This window comes from Ascidiella aspersa, chromosome 4 (assembly GCF_963924565.1).
Source record: "Ascidiella aspersa chromosome 4, kaAscAspe10.2, whole genome shotgun sequence".
NCBI lineage: Eukaryota > Metazoa > Chordata > Ascidiacea > Phlebobranchia > Ascidiidae > Ascidiella > Ascidiella aspersa.
In genome coordinates, this window is record NC_139450.1 from 5,577,842 (window position 1) to 5,603,457 (window position 25,616).

At 40.5% G+C, this 25,616-nt stretch overlaps 1 protein-coding gene across 1 annotated transcript in view; it reads right to left on the reverse strand.

Moving 5' to 3' along the window:
- Positions 1 to 25,616, reverse strand: part of LOC146146816 (uncharacterized) — a 72,848-nt gene that overhangs the window by 45,737 nt on the left and 1,495 nt on the right. The window contains exons 2-3 of the mRNA XM_083387074.1: positions 14,555 to 14,688; positions 7,614 to 7,739 (exon numbers count right to left, since the gene is read on the reverse strand). Coding sequence (XP_083243200.1) covers positions 7,614 to 7,739; positions 14,555 to 14,688 — 260 coding nt within the window. The remainder of the gene's footprint in view (positions 1 to 7,613; positions 7,740 to 14,554; positions 14,689 to 25,616) is intronic.

Sequence of the window (25,616 nt, forward strand, 5' to 3'; positions counted from 1 at the left end):
AATTCGGACGTACGAAGTAACGTTATTTGCCGACAGGATTGGCTGGGCATTCGCGAGTCGCCACCCAACACGTTGATATTTTGCCAACGCAGACGACACGCCGCCGACCTTGTAATTCTCAGGAGGAAAGGCAACCAGTTGCGAAAAATGAGCGACGAACGGCGAACCGCCACACGGAATGCAACGCTATACAGGTATAATGAATATTGTAGTGATCTATAAGGTCCCGCATTGTTTTGGTGATAACGTCATACATGTGGTAAACGGGCATATGTGTTGGAACATCGCGTTTTACAGCACGCCACGCCAGGCTAAAAATAGATACTTAATAATTTGAGTAATATACCGATATCTGGAAGGTCTTTTCTAAATCTGCGCCAGAATATAATTTCAAAAACATGAAACAAAGGACAGACGATGGCTGTTTTATTGCGTGTTCGGAATTTCCCGATTCCAGCCGCAACATAATCCGAAGAGCATGATTATCCTTCAGTACACACGATATAAAAGGTCATTGAAAATTTAAAAGGCGGTTTCTCCACAGCTTTGGAAAATAAATCCTATTTTTCCGACTAAAATTAACTCATGAATCACCAGACTTCGCCCAACACACACAAACAATAAATAAGGAAGGTTAGAAAAAGAGTAAAGCCAGCTTTTTATTTATTTTACCTTTGCTAAAGATAGTAAAGTGCGTTTTATTCACGGTAGGTGTTGTGTTAACCATGTCAACACATTAAAAATTAAAATAACCTTTCCCTAATATACTGTGTAATGCTTTTGCCAAACCTTCTTAACCTTCAGAAAATCTTTCATAAAGTAGCCGAGCGAAAAATGAAGTCCATTAACGTTGATGGTTTATAAATGTACATGAAACGTTTCTTTAGAAAAAAAACAACTCATTTTTGGTTTTAGCGTCCAAACAAGCCGCAAAATTTTAAACGTCCATGAGTTACGAAGTTTCATGTTACATAAAACCTGATTTAGGGTACTAATAACAGTCGCAAATTAAATGAACGAACGTTTAGTCGCATTCCACCTATAAAGCGACCTGTTTAATAAACACAAGCTTATTTTTAGGAATTGTTCGTCACATTCTAGTAAACAGATGCTTTGGCCCAAAAGCCACGCAGTTTTAAATGTCCACAAGTTACGAAGTTTCGTCCTATATAAATCCTAACCGCTTTAGGGTTCTAAATAACGGCGGGTAATTCAAATAAACGAACGTTATGTCGCATTCCATTTATTTAGAGACCTGCTTAGAGTAAACACAAGTTTATATTTATTTTTAGGCATTGCTCGTCTCGTTCTAGTAAACCGATGTTTCGGCCAAACTGGTCTGATCAGGTAACGTGCATGACACGCCGCTTCTCGAGTTACAACGCACAGGTATTAAGGGGTTTTAGCGATGATTCAGCATCTGATATTTACCGCTCGCGTGTAACCGTAAACACCCTAATCCGCAATGTCGGCGAAAATTGAGAAGCAAACCTGGCAGAGCGTCATTGCTCATTTCTGGGCCACTGTGCTTGAAAGATAAAGGAATCTGCCCATGAATACTCACAATTAAGCGGAAAAACTCGTTTTTTAGGCCAAATATTTGTCGAATATAAACATCAGCAGCGCAAAAAATAGTTGATCACAGTTCTTGGGCATTGGGCTAAACGAAAATGAAGATAACATGTGCTGCTTAAATATTCACCGATAGAACACATCAACGTTTGACCCCATAACACCCTATTTTTTATTTTGCTGAAACGATCCATTGCGGGGGTGGATATTCGAGAAAGCGAGGCATCAGCAGCAGTAGGTATTGTTGTGGCCTAACGTCTTGAAAAACAGAAGAACGCGATACGTTACAATAGTGATTTTCAAGCGGGGTGGCCCGGCACTCTAGGGTGCCACGTGCCATGTTTAACGCTCAACAGTGCCGAGAAATATTGTAAATTCTTTAGGATTCCAATTTTTGCTTTTTTTGGTAAGCTTCTTGATACAATTTTTTGTGTACGATAAAAGTGCCAAAAATTTGAAAAGGCTTTTGTTCAACCTTGTTGCACAGTAAATGTGCTGTATCAACCTCGTTTATTGTAACGTTACAGTTAACCACTCATCACTAATACGAGCAAGGGTTCCACAAACTATTTATAATTTCTGTAGGGTGCCGCAAGTCAAAAAAGGTTGCGATACACTGGGTTAAACTAAGCGAGTGTGCGACCAAACAGGCGAAACAGCCAATTTGGTAAGCGTAGATAAACCAATCACAGGCGTCTCCGGGCTCCGCGATAAGCAATATTTGGAAAAACCACGGCCGTTACGTCACCTTCGTCGCTCGCCACGCGATTGGTCGAGCCGATGTCACGTGACATGTCTGACGTCATGACTTGGCGGCGTGGCGACTGCAGTCAGAAATACACACAAGGCGAGCAAGAAATGGATAGAAGAAGCGAAAAAATGCGCTTCGAACTCAGAGTGCTTAGAACAGGAATTCTTAAACTGGGGTCTATGGAACCCTTGGGGGTCCGTGAACTAATTTTTGGGGTCACGTGAAGACCAATTAAAAATGAAACGTTTTAGCACTGAATGTATTTAGACTCCATTTTACTTAAATCATTAGCAGATTTTCTAAAAGTCAAGCTACAATTTGATTGTCATTGATAAATCTTATGGAAATAAAAAAATTAAATTATCTCCTTGAAAGAAAGAAATCGTTACCAAATATTTAATTTATTTTCAAGTTTTTATTTTCTGTTTTTGTTGCAACGCAATCCTACTTAAAACTAATTTTGTAATGATACAGTAATGAACAACTAAACACAAATAGAGAGTGGGAAATTTGCTTAAAAAAGTTTAATTTTACCATGAGCGTGTTTGGCTATTATATAAAACGAGCAAAAAGTTCAATGAAAAAAACGAGCAATCAGTAAACTACTAGCATACAAAAAGCTGGGCCTGTACCGACACTTAAAAACCATCAATGTTATAATTGGTACTTTTCAATATTGCTGTCTGCGCGATTAGTTATATAGAAAGTGGATAGGCTTCTGGCTTTTTGCGCCCGAAGGTTATTTTGGTTCCTCATTGGTGGAAGATCCGAACAACGCAAATGACGTCAGTCAAGATTGTTTTCGGGTCTGTGACGTCCAACAAACGTATACGCAGGCCGTAAGTGTATTTATAGAAATGATTTTTACTGTACACTGCATCAGTGGCAGTCGATACACTCGATTTACGTAGAAATGTACACAGTGGAACGCTTTCGATTTGCCAGCTTGCCATATTTATCAAATAGTGGGAATAAAACAAAACGATTGTCTTCTCAGCTAAATTTCGTTTCGGATATTAAGCAAATTTTATTCCACTGTTAAAACCGCATCCCATAACAAAAATTTATTAAAGTTTTTTTTTTTTTTTTTTATTAGTGTTGCACCAATTTTCGATGACCGGGGTAATTAATTCGAAATTTGAACGAATTAGAAACTTCGAGGCTTCTAAGGTGGTAATGTAGGTATATGAATAGCGTTTGTGCCGAATAGAATAAAATTAGATGAGAGTCAATACCTACAGCCAACTAAAACAATGACGTCACACTATTTTAGTTTTTTGTCCCCTAGTCGAAGGCCCCTGGGGGTGCAGACTCCCAAAATTATGTGCACCTACAATACATACCACGGCATGTCTGAAAATTTAAAAATTCTACGATGTACGCTTTTTCTATAAAGCTTCAAAAATCGGTCTGAAACATATCATAGCAAACCAAAAGAGAATACGGGGAAAAACAAGACATGCCCCGAAAATAAATTTTCGCCCTATATCATAAGCAGGCAGAAGGCTGACAACCAAAAACACCAACACCAGGGCCAGCCAGTCAAGCAGGCAAGTTTACCACGTGGCAGTTTGGCGAACAAATAGTTCACACTAAGTCAACGCGTCAGACAAGACGCGTAGCTGAGGTTGACAGCGCACATGGCAAACACAAGTACGAGGTACTTCGCGTCCATAAAAACACAAGAGATCGAGGAGCGAGACAAGAGTACACACGTTTCGCTTTGAAAAACTGATCGAATCATTGAGAAAAAGACGCTTAAGATGGGTTATTATTTGGATTGAAATCCCGAAAGAAAATAAGCAGAACCTTCCAAATGGAAAATTGAAGGAACCTGATTTCAAGATGTCCAAAAGAGGTTTAATTTAAGGGCGACTCCTTAATCCAGAATATTGTATAGGCTAAAAAAATTGTTTTCAAGAGGTTTTTATCGCTGGCTTTGCCCTTTTCTGTGGAGCAGTCGCTATCGAGAATATATTTTCTCCCCACTCTAAAAGTAATGATGAACATTTCGTTCCTATTTTTCTTATCCAATACAGTTAACCAAGTAAAAAAAAACACAAATAAAACAGAAGAAAAAATGTAAAGGCAGAGTACAGCACAGCTGGAAATCTTTACTTCTTAACCTTCATATAGGACAATTCGCGGAATCGGTGCCACGGCTAACTCATTTTTTTATATTATTTTCCCCCAAACGATTTTCACTCGGAAGGTACAAGAAGGAATAAAAACACACGGCTCCTAATTATGGTCACTTTTGAAGAGGCCCGGCCCGAAAAAATTAGTCCACAGAACAAAAATAAAAATAGGCTATAGAATAACAAAAAGTATGAACAAAAATGCGTCTGGGTATTCGCAAAGTTGCTCATGTAAACTGTCCTGGCGATGGCAGCGAACGAAGCCTTCTTCAGGCTGGCACGCTATAGACTTCTTAAAATCAGCGACATCCTATCTCGGGGTGCCCGCATACATAAGGCAAATATTTACCAAGGCTCGCAGACAGCGGCGTCGGAGATTAACAACCAACCCTGACCGGACCAATGGAAAACAATAGGACGCGTCAGAGCTCGGGACTTCGCTATAGGGCATAGGCCATATAGGTTAAGACGAATCTAAACGTAATAAAGTTCGCGTCTCCGTGCGCACGCGCCCGTGTGTGCGGATTCGGGCGTGAGTGATGTCTTCACGAGCGATTAACGTCGGTGAAAAGAGGTAAAGGGGCAAGGGGGCGAGCAAGGCCGGGAGAACTGCTTGCTTAAGTCGTCACAACTTCTTGTTGATCTGCTGGCTTGAGGGCCGATGTGAGTCGAACACAGTTGGATGCTCCCTTCAATTGAAGCATTCCAAGCATCAACTTGGCCAGAATTCAACAGTCAAGTTTGCTTTGAAACGTTGTTTAATTTTTTTTCTAAGAGTTTTTGCTGTTGCTAATGCAATGTGAACTAAACCAAATTTTAGGGCGGGAATCATCGTTAAAGGTGTCATTGGTAAAAGTATCTGCATAGACCTGGTTGTTTAACTGTAACCCCGCTCTTCACCAACTATGGGTTCGAAAGTTCTAATTGTTCCTCGCAACATTTCGAGATTCAATTGACTGCTAAATTACCTAGCCGGAGTAGTTCCTTTTGTTTGAGTTATCCGAATAATAATATTTTGATCATTTGACAACTTGTCAAGAGTACGTACAAAGGTTGTTTAACTGTTGTAGAGATTTGGATCCCAATTATTTAAAGTATGTAAAGGGATTTCAAAAGGTGGAAAAAAACACTGAACAATAAAAAATCTGGCTGCAGCACGATTTTTTATATCAATTACGAACAAGTGGCCAAATTGGAAGAATAACCACGTCGAAAACGTGTCTAGCAGTTTTAAAAGTGTAGTGAACGAATCGATAAACCAATCTGAAACATGCTCATCGCTCAGACTAAATTGTACACACAGATACCAAGTCGAGGAACTGCATCTGCATCATACACCAAAGACATCTGCGAAGCATCTTGACTTATAACCATAACAATTCGCAGCTGATGCGTTTTGAGTTGAGCTAATAAATCACGCGATATTGCTTTTTGCAGTGTGTCACAAGTGTGTTCAAAGAATTGATATAAACCTCGAGCTAATGCAGATGATCGCTCAGACATTTCCAACGTGAAACGATCAATAATTTATGCCATAGGCAAGGGAAATGACTTTACGTTACTCTGATTGCTGACAGTGGTGAATATATCCATTTTGAAATATACACACACATAGGTGTGCAACAACCCTTCTAAAGTCGCTTTTTGACCAACGATAACGGCTTACTTCCTAACACACATGAATTGAGGATTGATAAAATGTCGTACATGCTCCATTTTATACAGGTTGCATTAACACTATGCCTAAGGTCATTGTTAAAATAGCCTGCCGGTGTTAATGGCATGTTGTTAAACATGCTGTTGTAAAACGTAATTTTGTCGACAATTAAATTTTCACTAAAGAGCTCGTTCCAAACGACACTGATTACTTTGTGGATAAATTCTCTTGACTTAACACACTGAGGGTAATAAATAGGGATGTTTAAAGAGATGCTAGAATGTTATGTATCGGAATCCAGAACATAAAATCCTAGATTCTACTTGAATAAGGGTCAGGATTCATTTTGAATTATAGAATCTTGAGTCTAGCATGTTTTTGATAATTATCCACATTGGATTCGAATCTAATCTGATATTCTACTTTAAACTACTATTAAAATAGACAGAAGGCCGACAAATTCCGTTAGAAATGATTTAATAGGGACATAACACTTTGCCATTACACTACAAGAACACATTCCATCCAAAATAAAGGCATCTGCGTGAAATAGCCAGTGCAAGAGCCACTCGGATCCATAAATCAGGTTTTTAACCCGCATATTTTCAGTTTCGGCAGAGGTAAATCGATATTAAAATATGACGTCCATTAACCTATAAAGTTAATGCCCCGGCTGCTAAACGAACGAACCGTTACACATAAAAAGCGTTTTTTGTCGTGCTGACATTAACTTGCATGTATAACAGTTAACAAAAGCACTTGAAAACTAAAATAAGCATGGTGAGCTTTTTTACTAGAGTACTATATATACTCTTATGGGTTACTTAAAATTCATCACTTCGACCCACCGCATTTATTTTACACGAGTTTGCTTCTCCTGTTTATTTGAAGGACCCAGATAATAAAAAACACCTCACCTAAATATTACCCATTAAACAAGTATGTTGCACTAATTTTCGATCGCCGGGGGCAATCAAATCGAATTTAAACGAGAGAGGAACTTCGGTGTTTCTAAGGTGGTAATGCAGCTCTTGCTGTAAGGTGGTAATCAAGCTTTCGGTGTGTTTAACAATGACTTATAAGTAAATCACTCTTGTTTGTATAACCATTGCCACGTAATAAAGACAAAACAGATTTCTATTCTTAGGTATTAAAGTCGTCATGGAACAAATTAGCCTTAATCTGTTGCATGCTTCTGTGGTAAACACGTATGGATTGTTGCCGAATTTCAATACAGTGGGTTAAGAAGTATGAACATTTTGCTTACTTGTATATGCTGGTAATCTGATTTAAGTGTATAACGCTATAACTTGTTTGGATTTATGTGTTCCGCAAATAAACAGGAGAAGCAAAATCCTGTAAGAAAATGCGGTAGGCCGAAGTGGTGGATTATAAGTAACACATACAAGTGTGTATAGTGCGTTAAAGGATTCCGAAATTGGTGGGAGTAACTCGCGTGAAAAAACGCGTTCTGCAAGCATAAACGGAAACTTACCTTGAGCGCGTCGAAGCAAGCGATCACTTTTCCGTCCGGGGCGATCTGGATGTTCTTTTCAGGATGAGCGTAACGACACTCGTCGGCTGTTCGCTTGCAAGCACCTCGCTGAAACTCACGGCACACCTGTGTAAGGGGGAAGACGGAAATTAAATGGGTGATCACGATTATTTTCTGATAAGGAAATTGTACCTATAGTGTTGTCCGAAACTTCGTATTTGTTCTATACAGATACAGAGTCAAAAAGGTTGAGTAAATCGACATCATCTTGATAAAGAAGTTTTTTCGATGCGTACTTGTATGTTATATCCTGAATTTAATTCACTGAATTAGAGCAAATTGCGGCTAAGTTTAATTCTAATCTAATTTGTGAACTGATGTTGTTCTTTAATTCTTGTTTTTACTCTAACTCCAACCTGTATAAGGGGAAGATGGAGATAAACAGGTGAACATGTAACACGGAATATTTTATTCGTTTTGTATATAAGTTGTTTCCACTATTGCGTGTTTTCACTTGCTTTCTCATATGTCTTCACTCTTGCGGCACCTTACACTTCACTGTTTTATTTCTTATCTTTCAACGCTTTACATTGGCACCATCTTATCATTGGTCACCTTCTGCACTCACACATTTTTCTCATTACTTAGACTTTTGGTAAGGATTGTGTTGGGGTTGACAACCAGGTTTGAGGAGGCTAGGAGAACCATTATTGGACGCCTTGTGTAGCGTTCAGGCACCCGACAGGCCGTTATACACAGAATTCAGCATTTTTGGCGGCGTAAACAATCACGCTATTGTGCCTAAAGGGTTGTCTGACACTTCGTATTTGTTTCTATGCAGATACAAGGTCAAAAAGGTTGAGTAAATCGACATCATCCTGATAAAGAAGTTTTTTCGATGCGTACTGGTATCCAGGCTCTAAATCACTGAATTAAGGCAAAATGCGGCTACTTTTAATTCTAATCTAATTTGTGAACTGCTTTTGTTCTTTAATTCTTGTTTTAATCTAATGTGGATTTACTCGACCTTTTAGGCTTTGAAATGTATTATCAAGCTATATACCAAGTGTTTTCGGAATAGAGTACTGCAGATCCCGACCACGCCAAATACCGTACATACTATTCTCAAAAAATTGTGATAAATGTTCAAAAAAAATGTTCTGGTTGGAAACTATAAGTTACTAATATTGCTAAGATGCTATTTAAAAAATTCAATCTAAATTATACAGCGCCCACTTACACGCAAACCATTACTAAAATACTTAATTTGATAGCGCATCGGCATCTATGCAACCTATTATACAGAAAACTTGCCAACACTATTGCGTGGAATCAGGTATCGCCTCCCAACCGATCTTATCTGACATCCATCGGCTTAGGATGTCCGATAATATCGGATCAGAGCCGATACCCGATGCCAAGTTGTAGTATCGGTACTCGTGCATTATTAGAGTGGTATCGGTGCCGATCCGATACAGAATTAATATTGGAATTTCTGCCATTTTTGATTTAACGCAGCGATTTAACATTTAAGTGTAAATTTATCGAAATAGTATACGACGACTGAAAACTAACTCGACGTTTTCTTTTTAAAGCAAATATTGACTTATTACGTTGAAAAAAAAACTTTAAACGTATTTTTTTCATCTATTTTGCTTGTTTATGCATAGTAATAAAGTAATTTCTTATCGCTAATTTTCGACCAAAATATCGGGTATCACAATCGAAATATTTTGGAGCATGATGGTTAGAGGTTGTATTAGGACGTATAGTAAGAATATCAAACCCATACAGAACTATAGGTAGCATTTTGAACGTTTCGAATAACACTCTATTCATTTTGAACATAGTCAGAATAGGAATAAAATGTATCTGACATCCCTAAAGGTTATAATGCTGCTGTTTGGAGTCCGGAAACCGGGTGATGTGTATTCGTCCGTTTCGGAAGAGCTTAAGGTAGAAACACACAAGTGAGTATTAAGCGCCCAAGACAGAGTGATCTATGCGTTCGACTGTTTGGCTGGATTAATGCTTGAAACAACAGACTGGCGCGACTACAGTGGATAAATTGCCGTATCTCGTCGATTTTTGAGCCTAGATTACCGTTTAGCTGCCTGAGCCTACATAATGCGCGCGAATTAGCTTCGTCGGCAGTTGCGCCCAATTTGTATCCATTACAATAGTTGGAACGCTGGGTGAACACCACATTTTTATGGCGTACGCCCTTTTTAAAGTCTTTACGCCACTTACATCCATATTTGAACACAAAAAATGTTCGTTTGCTATTACCTTGGTATATTTTTTAACAAATACCGCTATTTAACTAAATTTCTACAATTGATCGATGTAGGGTTCAAATTTTTTTTCATTTCCATATATGTGAATTGCAACCAAGTGTAATGTTCAGTTTATAAAGGTCAGTTGTTAGTGGGAAAAATTGTTAACAGAAAAGACCTACCATCTATACAGCAATGCGGCTTTAAGTATCCATAAACGTCACAACGGCCAATAAACTAACAGGTAAAAACAGTCAGTCTAACGTTGCAGAAATTACAAAAAGGAAATACGAGTGACGTTATGAGATGGGAAACATCGAAGTATATTTATGGGGCATCACCATATAACAAGCTGAATTAAAACAATAGGTCAAAATTTCGATAGTAACATTTATTTATTTTTGCACCAAATTTAAATGAGAATTACGTTTACGTTTATTTAGTAATTACTGCGTTTATGGAGAAATTAAATAAAAAAGGACGAACCATTCGAGTTCGATGGGCGATTTGTTGGCGAAACTAGGTCAGACACCTCACGCGATCTATACTTCAGGTTATTTTTATCCCTATCGATTTCCCGTTGTTCTCATGCCCGGAAAAATAGCGATTTATGTGCGGCAAATAACTGCCCATATTTTAACACAAGGTAATAAAGTGCGCACGGCGGTAAAAAGCTGCGGAAACGACGTAGATTGCCTTTGGAAATAAATAAACGTAGATGGCCTTTGGAAACAAAGTATACCTAAAAACGCGTTTCTAAATGTAACGCGGTTTGAACGTGATACTAAAACTTTAAAACGAAAGAGGTAAAATACCATTTTTAATAAACTTGTTTGCTTGTATACTCTTTAATTTGTTTTGTTGTTTCTATAAACTGCCGCGTTTCCCGCAGTAAATGGTGTTACAGCAAAATGATGTCTTCAAAGAAGTCCACCGTTTTATTGGATTTCCCGAAGGATTTTATCAACCTTATGGTGTTGCCAAACAAAGCGTTAAAAATCCAAATCCAAACACCATTCAAGCTTTTCTGTCGTAATCAAAATCCGTCATTTTACAACATGAAAGGAAAAATATACTTCGCCAAAAAGACATGTTCGGTGTCTTGTGTAACTGAATTATAAACATTTAGTTTGCCACAAATTAAAACCCATTTATACTGTTTAAACGAGGGTTTATTAAACTGGGGCCCATGGACCCCTTGGGGGTCATTGAACTAGTTTCAGGGGTCCTTGAATGCCTAATTGTTAGTGTATATTTAAGAAGTAGTCAATTTAAAAAAAGTTTAATTAAAAATAAAACGTTTTATCACTGAATGTATGTCGACTCCATTGAGCTTATCCATTTTTTTTTAGATTTCTTAAGTTTATTTGTATTTCCGCGGTAAAAAAGTTTAAGAACTCCTGATTTAGAGCAATATTGAGTCCGGCTTTACAGAGAGAAAAGCGAACACTACACATTCAGTTAAAATGCGTGATTGCCGCATACGAAATCTGCGCTAAGTGACCTGAAACTGCGAATTTGCGTATTTCAAACCACGGAGATCGGCCAGTCGAGTAAATTTTGAGTCCGCAACAATCAAAACGGCATACAGGTGGGTATTTGTCAAAAGTCTCATAATGCGAGTCTTCCAACCGCCGGGTACAGCCAACGTAATCAAGGTCGTCGTCACAGGAACGTCTGCCGCGCGTATCGTATTCACGCCAACAGTTGTGCACTTCAGCGGTAACCGAAACTAAACAACGAACGGTGCAGTTGACAGAAGAGCAACCGCAAATCAACGGAGCTGTCAGGGCGCTGTAGGCAATTTGCGGGATCCTGACAATTTAGCGCGAATTTGAACAGTAAAAGTGCGCTACGAAACCGGCCGGCCCGTAATTTGCGGCGCCTTCGGTGTGATTAGACTCGAGATTTTTGAGTGCGATAGAATTTGCAAATCTTGGAATCGAGAAAAGGAATTTTCGACAGAAACTTTAGTTTCGAACGACTGTTGTGCAGCTTTTTATCATTCTTGTCACGAGTGTCCGATACTTTTTTGGGAAAAATTTCGACGAAATTGTAATGACCATTGTAATGTCCTTTCGCTGTTCTTGTGTTATTCGTTATGGCTTTTTTTAATGTTTAACAAAAATATATTGAATTTTGAATCTTGATGCAATTGTACACCAAACTACGTCATTACCATGGTCAAACAAGCAAATTGAATCAAAAAAATAAGGGTGTTGTTTTCCATTGAATTAATTCGAAGTTTGCTTTTGCGTTTGAAAACCGACTGATCGTCGATTTTTGATGTAATTTTTTTTAGAAATTTATCTTTCAAATTTGAAAACTTTGCTTTGGGTCACAAAACACGACTGAAATAAACAAATTAATTTTTCTTCGGGTCGGAACCTTAGAATCGGACGAGTACTACCACTTAACATCGGGTATTGTGGTCTTATATTTTGAAAAATCGTGGTCTTACATTCGAAACAATAAAGCGAAATTATGAACTGGGTCCTGGACAAAGTGATTTGTAATTTGATGCGAAAAAAATGCTTGCAGTAGAATCTTTACACAATGCAGATGTTTACTAGAGAAAATGCGGACTGCACAGGATTTGCAAAGCGAGGAATGGTTGTGCCTGGCACAACGACCCATAACAGGCACGCAAAAGTGCGTTCAAGTTCGCCAGGAGACCGCAAGCGGAGATCAGGCAACTTTCCGGGAAACACGAGGTTCGAGGAAAAACCGCCAGCAGGTAACGCGATTGGAGGTGCCTCGCGATTCTTGTCAAAGTTGATTGACCACAGACAAACTCCTGTTTTTTTTTTAAATTCGAACGTTTTTTTCCCAAAACAAAGCTGACTAACTCACTTCTCATTAAGTTGGGCGGAATTATATATTCATAGAGCGATCCGAAGTGATTTTTGATGTTTTCCTACAGAAATTAAATCGGTAGTCGATGCGCATTACAGCAAGTGTTTTACCACCCGTGTTTAAATCTAACATCTACGCGGAAGGTTTCGTTTAAATACATTTATAACGAAATTTTATAAAACAATCTAATTTTTGGTATTTTTTTAATAAAAAGGAACAAAATTTCCACTTTTTCACCAATCTACTGACAATTTTTCACCCATGGGCTGGCGTACACCGACACTTGACAAATCAGCTAGTTTTTTTCGCTGTTTGCGGCTATAAATGTAAAATTGCTTTTCGGATGAAGGTAGTTTTTATAATCCACGAAGTACGGCGTAATTTAGTGGAAAGCGACAGGGCTCATTTGAAACGAGATCAAATTAACCCGTCGTCCATGCAACAGCCCCATTAATAATGAAGAGCTGGCGTATAACTAACAAACACTACTGCCTCGCCATACTTTCATCAAACCCTTCATAAAGGGGTGCCCAGCGTAAATACGTCACGCAGGATAATGAGGTCTCCGATAGGCGCGCATCAAACTCCAGTAATGCGCGGGGGCAGCAAGTTAACCGATAACTGCCTACGCTATTTCGCCTCCCCTGGTGCTAAGTTGACGCTCAATGCCGTCAAAATTGGCCTTGACGGGTTGACATATGGCGCAATAGACGTCGAAACATATGGCGGTGGAATGCGTTTTGGCGGCAGGACGAGTTTTGTCAAAATCTGGAAACCCGTTCGATTTATCACGACCGAATATAGCTGCGTATGTGAAATGACAAAAAACTCCGCTTATGAAATTTAAGTAGACATTGCGCATGGACTTAAAGGTTAACGTTTGGATCTGCTGGTTAGGGATCGGTAGGGTTGTTGGAAAAGAATATATACCAGTGTAGCAAACGGGTGACTGTTGAAATTACTTAATTCCAGTTAAGTCATTTGCTGAAACACTTGTATCCAAATCAGGCAATTTAAAAAAATGCCATGTCAAGGTCTACAGTCGAGGGTACTATTAGACTATTAGTCCACGGCATTACAATAGCAAGTCGTTAAATAAAAAAAAAATAATGTTAAACTATTAACATCTGGAAAAACTAATTTAAGTGCAAAAGTTAAATGTTATTGAAAACAAGTGAAAAACAAGTCTTTCCCCAAAAAGGCAAGACAGGACTAAAAAACATATCTAAAATATTACTTGTGGTTCAAGACTGGTCCTTCTCCTAATACACTGACGTTATTTACTTTCTTATTTTGCGTGTCCATTGCATTAAAAAAAAAACTTGAAACTTTATGGACCCCTAAAGTTAGTGCACATACCCCAGTTTAAGTATAACCAGTCTACAACGCTAAAAATTCCTCAACAGAAAAGAAAGATAAACAGGCGACGGGCGACACGTTGAACAGTTATAATAATCAAAAGCAACTCCTTTGGTATTTGTAATTGTTAACCAACGTTTCGGCAGCCTATTCAAATCGGCTTTATCAAGGCGAATGACACGTAAAATGATTATTATTACTATGCCTGGTAACAAGAGTTTATATTAAAAACAGTTATGAAAAGAGTTATATGGTAAACAGTTCTATAAAGAGCTGAAACAGACAACATATCAATAGATAGAAATCGTTCTTCTGGTGTAAGCGAAGTATAAACCGACGTTTCGGCAGCAGATACCAGCTGACCTCATCAGGGTTAACCCGTTTACACCAGAAGAGCGATTTCCATTTATTGTTAAACAGTTATGTTCGGCAATGGAAGGAAACACTCACCTCTACTTTGAGCCATTCAGGATCGCGGATTTGCGGCAACTGTTGCATGTTGGGTAGCTGGCCGGCGGCCAATTGGGCAGATGACAGCGAAGCCACATTGGCAGACACGGGAGTGACGCAGCCGATTCCGTGAGCTGAAATGAGAAGCAAAGAAGAAGTCAGCTGGCCGCAGCATTCAGTCGATAGGGCGAGGGATCAATGCTCGAACCGTTCGGGCTTTGATTTCGACTCTAGGCCAAATGCTAATTGAATCGAGTCGCTTTCGCTTGTCGTTGCAGCGCGCAGGGCACAGGTCGATGTAAATGCGGTGGATGACGAGTCGCGAGGCTTTGCTAAGGCCACACAAGCCTTGCTATATATTTCGACAAGGTGAATACAGCGATTGCGTTATAGAGAAGCGTGACGCAGTTTATATACCTTCAAGGGAGGGTTTATTTTTCCGAGCCTTTGCCAAATTATTGATGTGAAAAGAATGTAAACGAGACTGAAATTATTTTTTTGCCATTTTATTAAAAAAACAAGCTTTTCTTAACAAAATTATGGGTGGTTTGAGTTTTTCAGCTTGCAGGTTCGGAGAGGTGAATACAGCGCCTGACTTCGTTATAGGGGAGCGTTTCTAAAATTTAAACGCTGATCGACCCAACCCAAGTGGTCGTTCAACAAGATTCATAAGTCCCCCCTCTACCCCTAAAAATATATTAACAATTTGTTTTTCGTGCTGTTTGGTTTATTTTCGAGCTAGAAGGCCACAGTGACGTAGTTTACATATCTCCATGGGATGGGGAGAGTTTAATTTACCGAGCCTTTGTCAAATTATTGTTGTGAAAAAACAATTTTTTTTTGCCATTTCATTCAATAAAAACAAAATATTTTTGACGTGAAAGCCTAATCAGTCGAAAGCTTTTTTAATCAAAATTAGGGGTGGTTCGAGTTTTTTAAGCTTGCAAGTTCAGAGAGGTAACAGCGACTGACTTCCTTATAGGGGAACGTTTTTTTCAACTTTAAACGCCGATCAACCCATGCCAAGTGGTCTTTCAACTAGATTCGAAAGTCTCCCTTCTTCCTAAAAAGGAGTTTACAACTTGTTTTTTCATGCTGTATTTTTATATCGAGCTAGAAGTGTTGTCGCTTAGGAGTTAAAATATTTCGTTAGAATGCAGTCTCCATAAAGTGTTTTAAGAACGTCGATAAAAGGAACAGGTGTCGTAGGATGAATGCGACGTTTGATTGGTGACTAAAATTATATGGACGTATTTAGGTAGATTTTTGACATGCTTTTAAATAACGTACTGAAAAAAAAGTGACACGAAACGCTCCATGGCTGTTAAATGGCGATGCCATAACTATAAAGAAAGTTTTACTTAATCTATCGTCGACCAGCTCTAGTAAAACCTACTCACAAAACTTTGCAATGAAAAGCGGAATGTATCACTAAACACCGATCAGGAGACACACACACATATAAATACACTGCTTTACAGTCACGGTACATACACTCCATTTATGACGGCAAAGCGTAGCGGTGCAAAGGCCCAAGTTCGCGAGAGCGGCAGGCAGCAGCAGTAGTAGCAGCAGGAGGTCGAGAGACGAATGAACGACAAGACTTGGCGACAGCAGTGTGTGCCAGCAATATGTGGGTGGCGGGTCAAGAAGCTGCTCTTTTGAACTTTTGGAAAGAGTCTCGCGGGGAGAAAGTGGTGGTTGCGGATACAGTGAGATTCGATGCGTGTTGGAAAGAGACACTGAACGGGATGCGGTACACAGCAAAAAAATGGAACTTTAGCAGGTAAAAAGGAACAAAAGATCGAGCGGGCGTTGTGTACTCGGTATTGTACGGCGTGCAATCGACGGATGGGTTAGGGTTTCGGGGATTTCTTTGGGGCTGGTGAAGATATCCTACACACAGAGAGCGCGCGATTGCAAAGCGACGTTTTTGGGGGGCTTACGTCTTCAGCTGGCCGTGCGCCAAATTTACGCTGCAGCTGTTGGTCAGAGAAGTCCGTTTCAGTTCGACACTAAAACCGATTGAGGTCAGCGATCGATAAAACCCTGGATTTGGCGTTGATTTTCTTTTTGCTCGGCGAAGTCCTCTTGGGTAACTGGAAGGGGGTTACGGCCGGGGTGCTTCGTGTATGGGTCGAGGGTAGGGGTGATGCTTGGGGTCCAGGTGTGTACACAGCCTTCTTGCCGGTGTCCCCGTGAATTTCGGTCCAGTTGCGACTGTGACGATGTTCTCGGAAGGTCGCTGGCGCTCTCACGTCATCACACGGGGGTGTGACCTTTTGTCAAAGGGGGTGGGCGATGGTTGGGGGTGGGCGACGCCTCCTCTATCGATTGTCGGCGGGCCGGGCTTCGTTTTTGCGGAATCCGGCGTTCCTGATCGTCTCGGCGGAAGGAATGCGGCGACACGGCAGCAACAACAACAGCAGCAGCAGCGGCACAACTTAAAGCACAGCGGCGCACAACGACTTGTGTCGTTTTAGGCGCGTCGTTAACAACAAAATACAAGGGAGTCGCATGAAAACAAAGAGAAAGAAGCGGCAAGGGTTAGTTGGTGAACGGTCAGGTCAATGGCCATCGAGATAATCGTCGTGGGAGCTCGAACAAGGCCCTGCGGTCTCGCCTATACTCGAGACAACTTTAGGCGAGGGTGCTGTTATACGTGTTGTCCCGCCTGAACACTATGTAGCAAACTCAAAATTTGCAACTGTTCTATTTGGTTGGAAATCGCTCTGGTGTAAACGAAGTATAAACCGACGTCTGGGCAGCAGATACCAGCTGAGGTCTTCGTTTACACCAGGAGAGCGATTTCCAACCAAAGGACAGTTGCAGATTTGTTACAGTCAGCGCAGATCAGCTGGTATCTGTTGCTAAAACGTCGGTTTAGTCATCATTTACACCAGAAGAGCGATTTCTATCTATGTATATGTTGCCTGGTGGAGCTAACTCTATTTTATGTTCGTTTGGTATTCTGTCGCACAAGGCTATTGATGCACGACAAGGCAACATCTACTCAAGCTCTCTTCAATTAAGTATGTATCAATAATTAATTCTCTTCTATCCAACAACTTGAGCACCACAGTAAAGAAACACTTGTAACACTCAAAGTACTTAAAGCTTTCCTAGGCCTGCATGCGTTTTGGTGCCCATTACCCACAAGTTCCAAATAAAATATCCGAAAAAAAAATTGAACAGCAAATGACTGATAACTGTGATGAGCTACCTGCACACCGCAAGCAACACACCTATCTGTTTGTTGAAAGCCGCTGTTTTACCGACCAGTCTGCAGTAAGAAGATTAACACATTTTTTGTCTGGCATTCACCTGAAAATCCAGTCGAGACTGTAATACTTTAAAACCTTAAGCTATTTTCCGCGAAACCATGCCCAACGGATCACTGGGCGTCGTAACCAAGCAATCACGTTCAATCACCGTGAATGGGATGGCCAGGCGAATACCTTTTCAGTTCAAGTTTTCTATTATCCGCCAACCACGAGTTTGCGCCTGGCTAATTACCCGTAAAGCGCAACACACACGATAGAGGCATGCCTAGCCGACACCAAAGCTAACACAGTCGACCTGGTCTCTCTTCAAGCCGAACTGCTGGCGGCGAGAAGATAAAAAGGCGCACATAATCGGCATAAGCGCATATTCAGCGGGCCTGCGAGACGAAACCGCATTGCGTGTTAGGCGCCCGACGGCAGGCTCCTGAGCCTTTCGCCAATCGCCCCCAAGGCCCCGATTAACATCGACTGAGCGACTTGCTGCTATTAAACAAAACACGAGCGTTGGTCGGCAAGCGCCCGCGAGCTGCACTGATACGCCTGGGCTGCGAGATTGCGGCGTCGGCAGCCTAAACACATCGCTGCTCTAACCTTTGCGCGTAATTAGCAAGCGTCTAGGCGTGCGGATTAGAGCCCGACTATGGTGTTTACTGCTTGGCATCTCCATTCGACAAACCGCCGCTCGGGAAATTTGCTATTCGGGGACAAAACCAACTCGCAGCCTTGTCTTGTTTACGGTGGCTCAACAGTTGGCCTGCTTCGGCTGTCGTTTTTTCGAAGAGCTAAAAACAGCACGCGAACTCGTACAGATTGCGCGCGTAATGCCGCCAAAGTCACCCGGGGAAAGCCAATTTAACGGTCCTTGCTTTTCGATCCAGTCGAAAATAGCCGCGGCTCGGCGTGCATGACTGGCATTTTATAGGCTGGGCGCAACATAAGCCCGTAATCATCCCGGGTGACCAACGGGGAGGGGGGTGGTTGAAAAGCTTAACTCACGCAGTAATCTCGAGGGTAAATATCGACGCAGAGCTGAGTAGGCTTACGGTCACAAGCAGGTCAATATTCGAGTGAAAGGACTTCACGACAACCGTGACGGCAAATCACTCTCTGGTATTCGCGAAAAAACTTGGATTTACATGAAAAGCGAGTCTGAGCTTAATATCCCGGCCTGTCTGCTAAACGACGCGCAGTTCTTGCTGAATAGCCGCATCAAGTGCCGCGATTACGCAACGCAACAGCGGCGCCCATAGAAACGGCACCAATTGGCAGCGGGCTCACTTGAAAATCCTCGCTCATTACACGTTCTTACATCGCGGAAAAGCGCGTATTACGACGAGCGTCGGCGGTGGCGAACCCACGTGCTCAGCGAGGCGCGAAAAGGAGGCACGTCACAATAGCGACGTGCAGTCTAGCCTGTTGGCAAGGTCGGTAAATACGGGCGTTCTTGTAAGGGTCCCGGGTCGCCCGCTCGGCACACAAAAGGCAAGGGCGCGTTCGTCGCCCGGTTATTCAGGCCGCGGGTCCTAATTCCCGGATAAAGGCGAAGGTTATTGCTATTGTGAGAACAAAGCCCGAACGCGCGCTCACCTTGAAAGCTGAAAAGCGCACGCGCTGTACGTTCTGTGTGCACTTGGAACAAGGCAAGAGGCGAGGAGACGATATACATGCGCAAATAGCCTGCAGGGCATTCGAGGAACAACGCACCGCGGTCGTATACAGCCTTAAGCTGCAGTACAGCAGTGTAGGCCTACACAAATAGCGCCCTTTCTTTATTAGCCGGAGCGACCAGTACACAACATGGCGTTCGTTGTATACAAGGCTTAGGGCGTTGATGCGCAACCGGTTTGGCGCCATTTCACGTGATTTCGCCACGTGACGCAGGTGTTGTGTTGCGAATACACCGATTTGACCCGCGTGCTTAAAAACTCTCGACTGCACGCGGGACACGACAAAGGCGCTGAACCTGAACAAAAACTATCCTGGCCGCTTTCCACCATGTGGCTCGACGTGCTTGTCAAGCAACAAAACACTAGAAACCTGCCAAGCTGGAGTCTCTGCATAATTACGACCTAATATGCAACTTAACCTGGTGACGCGAAACACCTTCGTCTTACTTCGGCCCATTAACCGACCGGTACAGCTGTAGGCTGGGAGTGCGTTGATCGACTGGCGAGCGGCGAGTACTTGATGGTCGCCGAGTACATGCTATAATGACATCACTGTTTGTTCAGCGCTTACTTGTGCCCGTGTGTCTGCGACGAATGGCCCGGGACCCGTATAAAGAGCAGGCGGGCGACTTGGCGTTCGCGGCCTATTCTGCTGTGCGTTGTACTGCTGCGACGGGCGGGAACCACCACGAAGGGAACTGTAGAAGTTGGCAGCATTCCGTTGAGAACACTGCACAGATTTAACGCGTTGTACGTTTCGGCGCTTTCTTTTTCACGCGGCTTAAAAAGTGTACGGGTAACAGCTAGCGGCCAACGTTTGAATATCGGAGCTTGAAACGCGATTTTTAGTTCAAAGCTGGATGTGTTTGAAGCTGAGGCGTCTCAGGACGCGAAAACAATGGACTTCTCGCGTTTTCTGGGACGACTACAAGCACACGCTCAGGTGGAAACACACGGGGGAGGCGCGAGCGAGAGTGTTGCGCGCGAGCGACGGCTTAGCGACTGGAAAGAGACGTGACTCTGCGGTCGGGGGCAAGGGAAAAATCGCTCGCCCTGGAAAAGCAAAGAGAAGACGGCGGGTGACGTAACACACACACACACACACACACGTGCAAACGCACGAGTCTGGACGGCCGAATTTTTTCGTTGTGTGCTTCCGGGCGGCGAAAGTGCGCGCTTGAAAATGACACGGAACGTCATTTCCGGGTCATTTTCAAAGCTATACGTGGCGAAATCGCGCGTCTGCCTTCTACAAAGTCAGTGATTCTTAACCTTTTATGGCTTACGGCACCCCTATAATATATAGATTTTCGGCACCCTGACTGGAATGAGTATTTTACTGAAATGTCACTATAAATGGAACAACACAATTAACTTTAAACATATGTAGGAAAATGTCATTTGATTAATAATCTCTAATCGTACACAAATCGTTGTATCAAGATGCTTAACAATTAAGCAAAAATCATATTGCTAAAAATTCTCAAATACCTATCGGCACCTTTGAGCATTAAAAATGGCACCCTAGAAGGCCGCGGCCCACTGGTGTATACCAAGGTTTGTGAATATACTCAACGAGCAATATCAACTGAGTGAGGTGACTCTGTCTAGAGTTCAAGAAGTTATGGACAGGTATTTTAGCAAGTGAACAGCTGAGCCGCTGTAAATTATGACGGATTTTCATCACAATTTGAAAAGCATTTAAGGCACAGGTTGTGTGGTATGTTATTTTTTTGTTACGCGCTAAGAGGCAATCTGTTTGTTGTGGCTAACTGGCTGCGGCAGGACTTGTGTTTGGGAATTTCCTCACACGCCATAACTAAGTCTTAAACTGGCAGCGCAAACCGTGTACGCATTAACCTGCTCCCCGTGGCCATTTGCCGTAAACGAAACCGTAAACGTTAGATATCCGTACGGAAAAATGGCGGTAATCCTCTTCAAACAACTATAACAAGATCACCTTTCCTCGTTTAGTCGCTCATTTTCCATTAATTTTTGCCTTTTGCGCCGTGCGGTCAAACTAATGAAAAGTTAGCAGTCGATCTATGATAATGGAAAATAACTCTGACAACGGAAGATATTTTGTCTGTCTGAAGATTGGTTGACAGAAAGTTTAAAAAGAGTCTTTTTAGAACGTAGGCTGTATAAACAGGCCGTCAAACACTTTTTAATTCCATAGGCTAATGCCTTACGGATGTAGATAAATAATGCAAAACGTGGCGGGTTATTTTATAAGCGCCGCGGCGTTTAATATGACGCAACCGTTTAACTTGTTTCACGCACTGCAAATGCATTACAATCTTAGAAAAGTGGAATAAGCAAACAGCTAGATGTGCAACATAAAATACCTAAAATAAAAATGTTATTGCAAATAAATTGCATCACCGTCCATCAATCCAAAACAGGAAACTAATTTGATGCAGCAACCACTCGAAATTAGATGCATTGTTGATCATTTTATAATCCAAATCACTACAATAAAAAAATCTGTAAAAAATAATCTATAAACATTGCCCTTTTGCAGTTCGCAAATCTATTGTTAAAATCTGATAAGCAGTTTTACAATAAGCTTTTTTTTGTCTGACGAAAACGTATCTCGTAACAGGATTAAAAAGCAGCTTTCAAACAGAATTATAGAAACTAGCTAAGGTACTAATAAAAAAAAACTTCTCTGACAATTATAATTCTTCTCCAACGTTTCAGCAACCTATCCAAGTCGCCTTCTTCCGAGTGAATGAAGAAGAATGCTTATAGTTGTCCAAACGTTGGAGAAGAAATATAATTGCAAGATCAGCTGTTTTTTTATTAATATTATGCCTGGTAACAACAGTTATATATATAGTTAAGGTATTAGCAGCAACCGAAAAGCGAAAGTCCAACAACCCAAACATAAAGAAATGCCCTATACTGCCCGTTAACTCGCAGAGCAAAAGAAACCCGTTAAGCTGCTGATGGAAAGCAATCACGTGTGTTCGACGTTCACGCACGGGTGAACCGAAATGGCGTTGCCAAACAAATTAAAAGAAAACACAATAAAATCGGCGCGGAATCGTAAAAAGTGTGCCGGGCGTGTTTGTGCCTGTACGGAAAGCCTAATTGCCCTTCTGGGCTTCGTCACGAATTTCCGGATACCTGGAAGTCAATTGCGCTGGCTTTGTTCGTGGGCTATATAGTTCAGTTTGCCGTTCGCCGTTGACAGAAGCTCCAACGACACACGGCTTGATGGACAAGTCTGCACGCGAATCGACATTGACAGTCGGTTATGCGAGGGACTACTATATGTCATATTATGGCTTCCACGAAACTAACTGAACTAAAGTATATAAACCTAATAAAGAGTTTTATATTCGGAAACTATTGACGGAAATCTTGTGCTTAAATTCAACCTAAAAAAATAGCACTACACTGACCCCTAAAAATAATTTGCGAGGGAATACTATATGCAATATAATGGCTTCGAAAAAACTAACTAGACTAAAGTATATAAACCTAATAAAGGGTTTTATATTCGGAAATTATTGACGCAAATCTTGTGCTTGAATTCAACCAAAACAATAACACTACACTGAACCCTAAATATAATTTGCGAGGGAATAATTTTTGTCATATGGCTTTCACGAAAATTTAACTGAACTAAAATGTATAAACCTAATTAGGAGTTTTATATTTGGAAATTATAGACGTAAATGTTGTGCCTAAATGCAAACTTATGAAAGAGCATTATACTGGATTCTAAAAATCATTACGATCATTGCGGAATCACGCGAAGAAAAGTTAGAATTTAATAAATCAGCACCAAAAGTTTCCTGGTAACTTTTGCCCCTCAGAACTTTATTCGAAGAACTGTGCACATCCAATGCCTTTCCCAACGGCAGGAGTTTACAGAAACAATTGACCTATAACAGCACACTTTTGGGCATAACAAAAAACAAGTTTGAAAAACACACCAAAAGCTGAGACAAACAAAAGTTAAAAAAAACCAAAAAAACAGAGTTTCGACTTAAGTTTTAAAATTAAAAATAAATTGTATAGCATTGCTGAGTATCAATTAAAAAAAGTAGCAACTCAAATGTTGTGTCCTAACTGGATTAATTTAACAAACCCAAACGTTTAGGATATTTTTAACGATTGAATGTCCGCAAATCATTTTGTTATTTAAAACTCCTTGATAAAAACAATATTTCAGCGAACGATTTTTTTTTATCTGTTGATTACCAAAATACATTTCGTGCAATAATTCTGTAAGTTGTAGTCAAGGCAGTTTTAGAGAAAATATATAAATACATTTTTAGCTTTAATCGAAACACAGTTGAAACAGGTTTTATCATGGACACAAGGAAATAAAAAACGTCATCTAACAAATTTGGATCTTATTACACGAGTTTCTCAATACCAGTATGATAAACAGCTTGAAATAGACTTTCCGGGAAATATCTATATATTGAATTTAAGCGCGAAATTTGTATGATATTCTAGTGTGAAGGAAGCCACATACAAAGCGCCAATTAAAATGCATGTTTTTTCAAGTCAAGCATTTACCCTTTGAAACAAACCAAAAACAAAAAAGTAAGTTAAACGTTAGTGAATTGTCCTGCCCAACAAAGCCTTTTAAACAACGTTGTAGCTTTTCTGGTAACTCAATAATATTAATCCCCAATAAAAGTACTATTAACACCAGAGTAAAGTATATTGGAAATAGTAAGAATGAGACAGGAATAACAAAACATGACAAATTTTCGGCACACAAATCTGCACCTTATCATATTACTTTAATAAAGCATGCCATTTGTTCTGATAATACAAAAGGCTGCTTTTTTGGAGGCTAGTTAAATTCATTTACAACTTATAAGTCAGCTCTGGTTACCCTTGAAAATTGTAATTGCATGATAAGCGTTTAGAAGCTTGGAAATTTTAACCCTTTTTCTTCTAGATGGAACATTTTCAACGTTTCAATATCCTACATCGAATTTTCTATAAATTTTTAGTTTAACAGATGTTTGTCAAATAACTTGCGTAAGAAATCAGCGTACGAACCATGTGCAAAATTTACCAAAAAAACAAACGTAGATAAATTGGCCCTCCGAAAATCACCTTACAGGTAACGAATTATTCTTAGGTTTCGTTAATTGAGTTTAGTGAACTAGTTATAACACGTTTTCTTAAGTTCTGTTTAAATTTACTTTTTTGTGCAATTTCATTGTTCAGAATGCTATTAATAGGTTTAAAAAGTTTGTTATTTCCTCTAAATTACTCAAATTTAAGGAGTCAACAAGTATCACAACATGGACGTACACCATTTTACAACATTAAAAATCTACTTAACAAGTATAGTATCGCTTTTGTGGTATAACTGCTTTGTAAATAATCTTTTCTGCGCAGTATAACGCAAGCCGAAACGTAAATTATATATATACACACACTTATAATATGTGTTTTCTGTTGTATACTAATTTCTTAGACGCGAGGGGTAACAATTTACAATGAAAACGATGCCTAGTTATTTCGAAAAGGAACGTAGAGCCAAAATGATACGGATATGGTATCGAGTGTTCCATTAAAAAAGAGGCTCCAGCAATGCGGAAAGGCTAAAAGGCATTAAAGGGCTGCATTGCGGAAGCATGTATTGCTTATCAATTTGCCCGTTTCGTGCATTAGGGCGTTTCTGCGAGTTAACCTACACTGGCAAATGTCTCTAAAAAGCGAAGGATACGACGCACAATATCGAATTGCAAGCACATCCGTTCGCAATGGTAAAAAATACGTTACAAATATTCAATAACGAAAAATATTTCTTTTTAATGGTATTCTGTTGTATGATGTTTTTCAAATATCTCTTTTTAATCTCCAGCAATAGTCTGCCATTATGGGACAATTCACAATATCGAATTGCAAGCATATCCGTTCGCAATGGTAAAAAATACAAGTAAGTTGTGCAGTTTACTGTTGCACAGCGCAACGGCTCCAAAAATAGCAACAAAACGCTGGTATAAAAAAATACCTCTCTGCTGCAAATAGAGATATAGACTTCAAATCATTGCACCTACAATAAATGCGGTGTGTTTGTGTCAATTATTGTTAATTACCGTTCAACTTAATTCAACCTTACAGAAC